This window comes from Moschus berezovskii, chromosome 7, assembly GCF_049115385.1.
Source record: "Moschus berezovskii isolate FMDL1 chromosome 7, NW_MosBer_1.0, whole genome shotgun sequence".
NCBI lineage: Eukaryota > Metazoa > Chordata > Mammalia > Artiodactyla > Moschidae > Moschus > Moschus berezovskii.
Window position 1 is genome coordinate 65,195,739 of NC_142466.1, and position 11,101 is coordinate 65,206,839.

Consider the following 11,101-nt stretch of genomic DNA (forward strand, 5'->3'; position numbering starts at 1 on the left):
TTTTTAATATACTATCAAGGTTGGTCATAACTTTCCTTCCAAGGAGTAAGTGTCTTTTAATTTCATGGCTGCAATCAGCATTTAATCTGGATTAGTGTTTTTTAGTCTTCCTTTTTTATGACAAGGCCATTTTTTGAAGAATATATTTGATGTGTCATCTTTATAACCTCTTTTCTTTTGGTGGAGCTTATCTTGCTCAGACTTTAGATAATGTTTTTACCGTTGGGAATCCTAGGGACCTCAGGGACAGTGAGGAACAGCCTTCCTCTGGAAAAAAAAAAAGAAGAAAAAAACCACCAAAATAACACCACAGATACAAAGATATGTGGAAGGATTTTTTTGAACAAATACACCTCCTGTGCTCAAGGGAGGCGGGTATGGGCAATGGAGTGGGTTTGAAGTGCATCTTCCTTTTGGGTAGAAACTGGTGGCACTGTGGATGCAGGAGAAGACAGGTGAAGGAAGGAGCTGTGATTGCTGGTAAACCCTCCTCAGAGGGGAGGAAAAGAATTAGGTATCTGGGGTCAAGACTGATTCATCAGACTCAATGAGGGAATGCAGGCAAGCAAAGTATGGAAATGATACAGGGCTTAGTTTCAGCAGTTTATAATCTAAGGAAGCTATAAGGGGTGCAACCAGTAAATGACTAATAACTAGCATAGGGAGATTAAATAAATACATATACACCATCAACAGAAGTGATGTTATTGTCTACAAAGGTATGATGCCAATAGAAATTTCAGTGAAAAGAAAGTAGATGAGAAAAAAATTATAAAACTTTTCATGGAAGAAGTAACTATTGATGTGAGCCAAAAAAGTCAAAAAGTATCACTAAATATAACTGTGTTCATTAGAAGTTATGCTAAAGAGAAGCCCACTCCTTAAATCAGAGTGTATTTGGTCCTGCAGATTGTGTTCTGTAAAATAAATAAAAAATTTTAAATGTTGTGAGGAAAAGAAGGGATTTGTCAGATGAAAGAGGGAACAGCAGGAAGAGACACTCTATGGGTGGAGGGGGCTAGGTTTGAGAACCTTAAGGGGCTGAATAGCTTAAGAGGGATTTGGGAAAAAAGAATTACCCAAGATTTCTAAATTGTTTGCTATAGGGTCATGAGTGTGCCATACTCTTGTTTCTCTTTTTGTCATGCTTCCTGTTTATTAATATAGGCCACTCTGCACACTTGTGCTTTTTGGTGAATTCTTTTGAGGAGATACGAGGGGAGTGGGTGACATATATTTGTGCTGAGTATATTTCTGGCTCCATGCAGGTAAAGACACATGAGGGGAAGCTGCAGTTGAAGGCAGAGTAGACCTTGGAGGTGTAAATCCCTTGGCACAGCGGAGTTTTATGTATTATGTGGGGGTCCAAAGGGTAACCACTAGGCAATAAGAAGGTCTCAGGTAATATCTAGGTAACAGGTGGAATAAATAGGAATTTTCACTAAAGTATATATATGGTATGTGAATGTGTGGTTTGGAAGGTAGATCAGAAGTATCTAAAGGGCCCTGGAGGGATGGATGGATCTGCTGGGTTGGGTGGTGGGGGAAGGACTGTGGTTTCATCTTTCTTGTGTTGTCCCCTCCCCCACCCTCAAGAACCTTTGGTGTTTATGCTAAACCTCTGTGATGTGGGCCTAGAACTCTAGTCTAGAATGTGCACTGTCAATGCCCAGATGCCTGAGGCAGCAATGCACTTCTGATAATTTGGATCATCTTCTTTGAGGAAACTTACTACACCATGGCTGAGTTCCAGCTCATCTTCCTAAGTTTTCCCATCCTTGCCTTTGTGTGTTGGGTGGGGCTCCTTCTTCTATCACTGTGCTACCTAAAGGGGAACTCAAGTTTCTCAATATTTTGGAAACAGGGAGACATTGATCAGGTCAGTAAGCCAGAGTCCCTCAAAGATATTAAATCTTTCTTTTCAAATGGATGCATTCAGTGCTATGAGTTTCCCTTCAGGTACTATTTCCTTTGTATCTCACAAACTTTGACAAGTTGTATATTTTCATTTAGTTAAAAATTTTTCCTTTTCCTCCTGAGGTTTCTTCCTTGACCCATTTGTTAGTAGCATACTGTTTACTCTTCAAACATTTTGGGATTTTGGCCTTTCTATTTTTCTGTAAATGATTTCTAGTTTAATCCTATTATCATCTAAAAATACATTTCGTATGATTTCTAGTTTGCATTTGTTAAGATGCATTTCATGGGTCTAGAATGTGGTCTATTTTGGTCAATGTTCCATGTATGCTTGAGAAGAATGTGTATTCTGTTGTTGGATGAAGTATTCTATAAACGATCAATTAGATCAATTGACTGATGGTGCTGTTTAGGTCAACTGTACCCTTACTGATTTTCTGCCTGCTGAATCTGTCCATTTCCGATAGAGGGGAGTTGAAGTCTCCAAAAATAACAGTTCAGTTCAGTTCAGTTCAGTTCAGTCGCTCAGTCGTGTCCGACTCTCCGCGACCCCATGAATCACAGCACGCCAGGCCTCCCTGTCCATCACCAACTCCCGGAGTACACTCAAATTCATGTCCACAGAGTCGGTGATGCCATCCAGCCATCTCATTCTCCGTCGTCCCCTTCTCTTCCCGCCCCCAACCTTTCCCAGCATCAGAGTCTTTTCCAGTGAGTCAACTCGTCGCATGAGGTAGCCAAAGTATTGCAGTTTCAGCTTTAGCATCAGTCCCTCCAATGAACATCCAGGATTGATCTCCTCTAGAATGGACTGGTTGGATCTCCTTGCAGTATAAGGGACTCTCAAGAGTCTTCTCCAACACCACAGTTCAAAAGCATCGATTCTTCAGCCATCAGCCTTCCTCACAGTCCAACTCTCACATCCATACATGACCACGGGAAAAACCATTGCCTTGACTAGACGGACCTTGGTTGGCAAAGTAATGTCTCTGCTTTATAATATATTATCAAGGTTGGTCATAACTTTCCTTCCAAGGAGCAAGCATCTTTTAATTTCAGTAGATTCATCTAATTGTCCTTACAGTTGGGTCAGTTTTTGCTTCACATATTTTGACAGTCTGTTGTTAGACTGTATACATGTTAAGGATTGTTGTGTCTTCTAAGAGAACTGGTCCTTTTGTTGTTACGTACTGTCCCTCTTTATCCCTCATAACTCTCCTTGTTCTTAAGTCTGCTTTGTCTGAAATTAACATAACTCCTCCTGCTTCTTTCATCCGTGTTAGCATGGTAGCTATATTTTTAAAGTGGGTGTTTGGTAGGCAACATATAATTGGATCTCATTTTATCCACTGACAACCTAGCTTTTAATTGGATGTATTTAAACCACTTACGTTTAGCAATTTTCTATATAATTGGACTAATATCCACCATGTCTGTAACTGTTTAGCATTTATTATAAGTATTCTTTTCTTCTTCCCCTCTTTTTCTGCCTTTTCTGGTTTCAAACAAGTACTTTATAGGATTCCATTACTCTCTTCTCTTAGCATGTCAAGTATTCTATAAAAAATATTTTAGTATTGCCATAGAATTTGCAATATACTCAATACATTAACAACTAATGTATTGACAACTAATACACTGACAACTCAAATCTACTTTCATATAAACACTATACCACTTCCTAAGTAGTACAGGTTCTGTTATAACAGAGTTTCCAATTCCTCCCTCCTATCCCTTGTAACACTGATGTCATTTATTTCACCTGTCCACATACTATGATCACACAATACATTATCAGTAGTATCATTAAGTCAATTGAGAATAAGAAAAATAAAAGTGTGTTTTTTTTTTCTTTTACCATCATTGATTCCTTTCCCTCTCTTCCTTTACGAAGACTTGAGATGTTATTTTCCTTCTTCCTATAGAACTTCTTTTAACATTTATTCCAGGGAAGATCTGCTGTGGCTATCTCCATTTTTGTTTGTCTTGAGACAGTTTTATTTCTCCTTTACTTTTGAAGGATAATTTCACTAGATTAAAAAGTTCTGGAGTGATTTTTTTCTTTCAATACTTTAAATATTTCAGTCAATTTTCTTTTTGCTTGCATGGTTTATGATCAAAAGTGAAAGTGAAAGTCACTCAGTCAACTCTTTGCGTCCAACCCTTTGCATCCAACATCCAACTCTTTGTGATCCATGGACTATACAGTCCATGGAATTCTCCAGGCCAGAATACTGGAGTGGGTAGCCTTTCCCTTCTCCAGGGGATCTTCCCAATCCAGGGATCAAACCCAGGTCTCCTGCATTGCAAGTGGATTCTTTACCAGAAGAGCCACAAGGAAAGCCCAAGAATACTGGAGTGGGTAGCCTCTTTCTCCAGCAGATCTTTCTGACCCAGGAATCAAACCGGTGTCTCCTGCATTGCAGGTGGATTCTTTACCAACTAAGCTATCAGGGAAACTCTGGTTTATGATGAGAAGCCCATAATTCTCATCCTTGTTCTTCTAGAGGTACGGCATTATTTTCTTTCAAGATTTTATCTTTCAGGTTCCTACAGTTTTAATAAAATATGTCCAGGTTTAGACTTTCTTAGTATTTATGCTGCTTGGTGTTCTCTGAGTTTCCACAATCTATGGTTAGTCTGTCATTAATTTTGGAAAATCTTGGGCTGTTACTTCTTCAAATTTTTCTTCTGCTCTGTTCTCTCTTTCTTCTCATTTTAATATTTCAATTGTATGTATCGATATACTACGTATTTTGAAACTGTCTTACAGTTCTTGGATATTCTGGGTTTAAATATTAAATTTTTTTCTCTTTGGATTTCAATTTGGAAAGTTTCTATTGCTATACATTCAAAGTCACTTATTTTTTTAAGAAGAAAATATTGAAAACATTTTAAACCTTTAAAATTGATAAAAAAGAACATAAAGTCTATTAATTCAGTTCAGTTCAGTTCAGTCGTTCAGTCGTGTCCGACTCTTTGCAACCCCATGAATCACAGCACACCAGGCCTCCCTGTCCATCACCAACTCCCGGAGTTCACTCAAACTCATGTCCATTGAGTCGGTGATGCCATCCAGCCATCTCATTCTCTGTCATCCCCGTCTCCTCCCACCCCCAATCCCTCCCAGCATCAGACTCTTTTTTAGAGTCTTATTATTCCTGGATAATGAATATCTGAGTTTTCTAGAGAGGACTGGGAAAAATGAGCCCCAGCACTTCATTCTTTTCATTTTGTTCTCAGCACCAGGGCAGAACCAGGAGGAGAAGGAAAGGTGGCACACTGAAAGGTAAGGTTCTGCCTGTTTCACCAGATCTCTCCAAGGGTGACCTTTCCTGCCTTTTCCATGAGATCTTAGGTCCGTGATCTCTGACAATGTCAGTGACTAGATACCATTTCTCTCAGAAACCAGAGGTATCTGGGGAGAGGCTCATGGGGAGGCAGTCCGAGCTTGAGACACTTCTCGGATTCCCTGTTTTTCTCATGGCTGGACTTGAAGCCATGATGGACCTGGGCAATGGGTGTTTCCCCACAGGTGGCCATGTGAGATGTCAAGAGTCAGAACTTCTGTGTCCTGACTTTGTATAAGTCCTCTGACTTCCTGGATGATCAGATTCCTCTCTGAGGTAAATAACCACTGACCTATATTCCTCAAAGGGCAGTTCTGAATATCACATGGAAGAATACGTATGAAAGCCCTTTGTGAATGATAAGGCAACATATATATTTGAGCGTTGCTATTATTATCACTGACCATGTGATCTTATATTCTAGTTCTTGAAACTCTCCAATCCACCAAGGGTACCACTAAAGGACATTCTACTTAGCCTCCTATAAGTTCTCTTTGTTCCTACCTTCATCATTCTCCTGCTTTCCCAGGTTGGAGAACATGCCAGAACGAAGCAGAGGAGGCAAAGAAGGAGCTTTATCTTCTGCAAAGGTGACTAAACATTACCTTCTTTCCTATATCCCACATTTTTAGTGGAGTCTTTGAATTTCTAGGGCCTCAGTGAAGCCTGGGATTGACATGGGAGGGAAAATCCTCAGATTCAGAATGTGAAAGCCTTGAGGAGAGGGATTAAAAGATGCATTGTGAGATTAAGTAAATAGAAGAATGTGAAAAGATCGTATACATTGGGCAGCCATACTTTTGCCAGAGGTACCAGGACCTCATGTTTTTTCCTGGTCCTGACTGTAGTTTTGTACTTCTTATCTCCTGCAGCCCCCTGGGCCAGCATGATGATACCACCTGCTTTCGTCAGCTCTTATGTCCAGACCCCTTCTGTGAGGTGTGTAATAACGCAACTGCTGAGGTCAATCGGCTGCTGTTCCTGGAGGCCCTGGAAGATGCTACTTCCTCTGTGTCTCCTTTGGCTTCCACAGCTTCTGTGACTGAGTCATCGTTTACTCTGTCCCCGGCCTTCTCAGCAGTCCCTCCAGGAAACCTACCACCAGCCTCTCTTCCAGAGCCTTCCTCACTGCCCTCCTCTATTCTCTCCCCTATCCCAATGACCCCCTTAACTGACTTTTTTTCACCCTCACCAAGGGGCCACTCTCTGGCCTCAGAGCCTTTTTCTTCCTTCGATTCCAAATTCCCAGTGAATTATTCCCCATCCCAAACCCTTGCTTTTCCCCCTCTCCTACCACATGGCACTCAGACAGCAGACCCTGTTGTCCCAGAAGAGGCCACATTGTTTCTGGATACCATTTCCTCTCTTGACCCCACCCTTTCCCAAGATATCAACCCCTTATCAGATTTGTCCCAGGCAATGAACCCCACTGATTCTTTTGCTTGTCCTCATGCACCACCAATCCCATCTGTTTCACCACAGCCAGGCTGCACTTTATCTGTGACTCAACCTAAATCAATTTCCACTTTATTGAAGCCTGTTCTGGAGAAGTCATCTCCAGATAGCCCTAGTGAGTTGTCCACTTGTGTTTCAACAATCAGAAGCACTGAGCATTCAAGTCTGTCAATTTCAGATTTCTCTTTGTGGCAAGCTCAGGCCATGAACATGCTCCTCCCAGCATTACCATACTCTGATTTTCAGCGAGAGCATGTTTCCCTCCATCCACAAGACACTGATCTCTGGGGAGACTCTGTTACCAAGCACAAGGAGGTCAATAGTCATTCTTTCTCTGGCTTTAACATCCATGGACTCTTGGAGAGACAAATAAAAAACAGAATGACTTTCCAGAGTTTAGAGAGGAAAGAAAAGGAAGAGGGACCATTTTCAAAACAAATGTGGTCAGAATACCAACGGACATCTTCAGGGAATTTGTTGCACTCACTTGATGTGAAGAACACTACAGCCCCGCAAACTGGCTGGAACAGTGAAAGCAAACCAGAGAAGCTTCACATTTGTCAGCAGCTCTTATATGTCAAGACTTTGGGGGGAAACTTGCAGCAGAAATATAGCCAGCTCTTCTGGGGTCTTCCCTCTTTGCACAGTGAGTCCCTAGTGGCTACTCTTCTGGTTTCTAGTAGTAGTTCCCCTCTAGAGTCTCACTTTGTCTTATTCAATGGAATCTGTAACGCTCCTGCAGTCAAAATGCGGGATCAAGAATCTCCACCACTTCTTCATTCCCGTCCCCATCTCCTTCCCCACAGGGTATATGCACCACAACCCTTGCCTCAAACTAAGCCACAATCCCAGTCTCTACCTTTCACTCAGGTCCAGCCCCAGGCCCACCTTCAATCCCGACTCCCAATCCTATCATCCTCTTCTCCATCCCAGATTAGGGATTGTGGAGTGTCTTTCCACAGATTCCAGAATGAGTCAGACTTTCATATTGCGACTGAAAATCAACATCTGGAGTGGCATGTGTTACAGAAGCAACAGGAAAGTTTGTGGGGTTTAGTTCCTGAGCTCCAAAAGTCTCAAGAAGCCACTTGTTCTCAAGCTCATAACCTCCCATTGGTCAACCAGCCATCCCATGCCTGTGTACCAGTTTCCATCCTTCCTGGCCATTTTCATATCACCAGTGAACCCCAAGAGAAATTGGAGCTCCATGTTCCAAGGAGGCTAATTCCACGCTGGTACCTCCAAGCCTGTAAGAATCTAGAGTCTCTAGCACTGATGGGACCTCAATACAAACTAGCAGAAGCACCTCAGCAGAGAGGCAGGCATGTTCAGTTACAACTTTCCGAGCTTCAGGGCCAGGGTAGCAACAATATAGAAAAGACTGAATTGGGTCTCCCAGGAAATTTCCATGAGAGGGTCTCAACAAAGTTTCAGCTAAGGGATGACATGAGGAAGAATCTCGGCTATATCCTTGAGAAGAGCCCAGAAGATAGCCCACAAGATGTCTCAGAATGCTACCTAGTACAGGGTCTGAGGGCTTCCCTGGAGACAAAAACTAACTGTGTGTGTCGCTCAAGGAGTCACTCGAGGAATGAATTATTAAATGTCTCAAGAAAGGACATAGATCAGAATCAAATAAAAACCATTCTTAGATTACATGTGAGCATGAAGTCTTGGCAGATTAGCGTGGGTAGGATTCCTACAGGTGTGTGTCGTTCATGGCTGGCTGACGACAATACTTTGCTTCCTTCTGCAAGCTCCCAAACCAATGTGGAAGACCCACATTCAAAAAACACAATTGTAGGTAAAGTAAGCCACCAGATTAGCACTCCAGAGCTTTCTTTTCTTGATCACAATACCCTAAAGGTGCTAGAAGCCCATATTTTAAGGTTTCGTGTGACTCAGAGATGGGGCCTACCCCTCAAGGTTCTTGAATCCATAAAATTCTATATGTTGAGAGAAGCCAAAACATGGCCTCTTCCTCAATTTGACTTCCCCTCCTCAACCACCCATATCTCTGGGGTGGACTCCAAAGATGAGCTTTCCAAGCCCCTTGAAGAAAGATCTAAAACTTCTCAGGGAAATAAGGTGAGAACCACAAATTCAACCCCCATGCTGAATCACCCTCTCCCTGTTATCTCATCTGTGGGCCAAGAAGGACAGAGAGCCCCACAACCATCACACTCTGATACCAACCAAAAGCTTGCAGAGGACATTCAGACAATTGAGTGTGGCAGACAGAGTTTTCAGCCCGTCACACACAGAAATAAAGGCAAAGTAAGTCAGAATGAGACTCTATTGGACAACAGATGCAGCCCAGTGGTACCCACAAGGCAAGCTGGGTACAGACCCGAGTCAAGGGATGAGACTGTGAACTTCAGTGATAGAGTAGAAATGATTCAGGGCCAAAAGATAGTGAGGAAGAATTCAGAACATTCCACAATATTCAGTCTGTCCAGGGAGATATTCAGGGCCAAGGAGCTTCAAGCTCTTGAATCACAATCCTGTAACATCTTGACAACCAGCAAACTGAGAAGCTCCCAAATGACAAAAGTCAAAATGAATAAAGTAGAAACTACCCTGGCCACTCAATGTCCCCCACCAAAAATATCTGTTCCCCAAGATTCTGAAATATCAGACTTTCAAAAACAGATCCTTACTGAGTTGAAGTTCAAATTCAACAATAAGGAGCATAGCCAGGTTGACCACTGTCCCACAGACATGCCCCCGACTTCAAGTAGGTTGCCTTCCAAGTCTTCACTGACTCTTGCCCAGAGTGTCTCCACTGGGGACATGGCAGCTTCCCAGGTGCGACACATCCACTCGGAGGACAGTGGAACCAGTATGGAGCAGAGGCAGGATCCCTCTAAGCATGCACTATTGAAATGCCAGGATAATAACTTCCGACCTGCTGCTGAGAGAGAGTCTTTGGGCTCCAAAGCAGGAGAATACATAAGTGAAAATACAGGAGCAGGGATGTCTACAGGCAGAAAGAAGAGCCACCTTGTTGAGGAAAGAGAACTAAAGGACGCTTCCTCATCTCTGTCACAGAATGAGCAGCTTCCTCCTGAAAGTTACTTCAGAAAAAAGATGAGGCGATTTTTTCAGTGGATTGATTTCATGAGAAAAATAAAAGACCAGGAAAATCCCCAGCAAAAAGCCAAATTCATGTCAACCTTTGCACAGCACCAAGACTCAATTGAAAGTGAAGCTCTCTTTGTGAGTCATGGGCCCCTTGAAGCTCATGAGCTCATGAGAGCCATTGGGAAGATCCTAGAAGAGAAGCTGGCATGTAGGTTTGAATCTGAGGCCTTGGAATTAAGTCAGCACAAGAAGGAACTTCAGACCCAGGCAGAACCTGGTAAGGGACATCCCTCCAACTATGGTGCTCTCCCTGACTTACAGCAAGAGGAATGGGTTAGTCCTAAGTCCTCAAACCAAGAAGCTGTTTATGCTGATCAGAGTTGTCTTATAAGTGTCAGACAGAACAGAGATGGGGTCAGACGTCCCCAGAAAGATGTGGCCTTTGAGGACCAGGTATTATGTCAGAGTCAACCCTCTTCCCTGTCCTCCAGGGAGCTGGTAAGCCATCCAAGCCCCACCTATGTGCATCAAGAATGCCAGATCCCTCCAGCTCCCCTCACTCCTAAAGAAGACACTGTGTTCAGAGATCTGACTCTTCTATTCAAACAGAAATCACTTCTCCAGCATTTCCAGGGAGAAGAAATTTCTCCAAAGAACTCATTCAGTCACTGAGAAAACCTTGCAGTTTTCATGATAACACATCCTCAAATGAAAACAACCTTCCTTTAGTAAATCGAGAATATTGATCGTCCTCAATAAATGTTTCTTCTAATAGAGAAACACTAATGCTCTCAGTGTACTGCACGGGGGGCATGGGTTTTAGTTATCCTGGTCTTGTATGTGGGAAATGGAAGGAGCAGTCCAGCTCATCCTGATTTCCTCTCTTGGTGTCTAAGAGGCTTCCTGACAGTGGTCTTCTCAGTTTTATCCTGGAGTCCTTTATTTGATCCTGCTCAGATATCCTCTACCTAAAAAGCTTAATTACTTTTATAAAAAGTACAAAAATTTACTCTAGAAATTTTCAGACTTTTACAAAGTGAGAAGATATCTTAAAATCTAGAACTTGGCTTAAACTATCTTTTCATCTGCTCTCAAACTATCCTGAACCATATACAGCTTTAGGCTGGGATGAGTTACTCTAGCATAATATAGCCAGAATTGACACCTGTTGCCTCAAAAAGTTTTGGAGAGTGTTTAGGCCTTGAGGTTAGTGGTAGACAGAAATCTTCCTCTTAGGTCTCTTGGTGAGAAATAAGTATCCTGCAATGAAGAACCCTTTCATTCTTCATGAATTT

At 42.3% G+C, this 11,101-nt stretch overlaps 1 protein-coding gene across 2 annotated transcripts; it reads left to right on the top strand.

The window, feature by feature from the left end:
* The first annotated feature begins 1,738 nt into the window (after positions 1 to 1,738).
* On the top strand, positions 1,739 to 10,536 carry LOC129557085 (spermatogenesis-associated protein 31D3-like). 2 transcript variants are annotated; one of them, XM_055427660.2, is made up of 4 exons: positions 1,739 to 1,879; positions 5,161 to 5,242; positions 5,797 to 5,857; positions 6,140 to 10,536. In XM_055427660.2, the coding sequence occupies exons 1-4, from the start codon at positions 1,739 to 1,741 to the stop codon at positions 10,476 to 10,478; spliced, it is 4,623 nt and encodes a 1,540-aa protein (XP_055283635.2). In that variant the 3' UTR covers positions 10,479 to 10,536. The 2 variants fall into 2 exon arrangements, with proteins under 2 accessions (XP_055283635.2, XP_088693825.1); XM_088837699.1 differs by having other exon boundaries at positions 5,161 to 5,206.
* The last annotated feature ends 565 nt before the right edge of the window (positions 10,537 to 11,101 follow it).

Bases quoted from the DNA above. Each gene is read 5' to 3' on its own strand.
- LOC129557085 (XM_055427660.2), top strand. From the start codon at position 1,739: ATGGCTGAGTTCCAGCTCATCTTCCTAAGTTTTCCCATCCTTGCCTTT. The intron at 1,880-5,160 runs GTCAGTAAGCCA...TTTTGTTCTCAG, and splicing joins AACAGGGAGACATTGATCAG to CACCAGGGCAGAACCAGGAG. The intron at 5,858-6,139 runs GTGACTAAACAT...TATCTCCTGCAG, and splicing joins GAGCTTTATCTTCTGCAAAG to CCCCCTGGGCCAGCATGATG.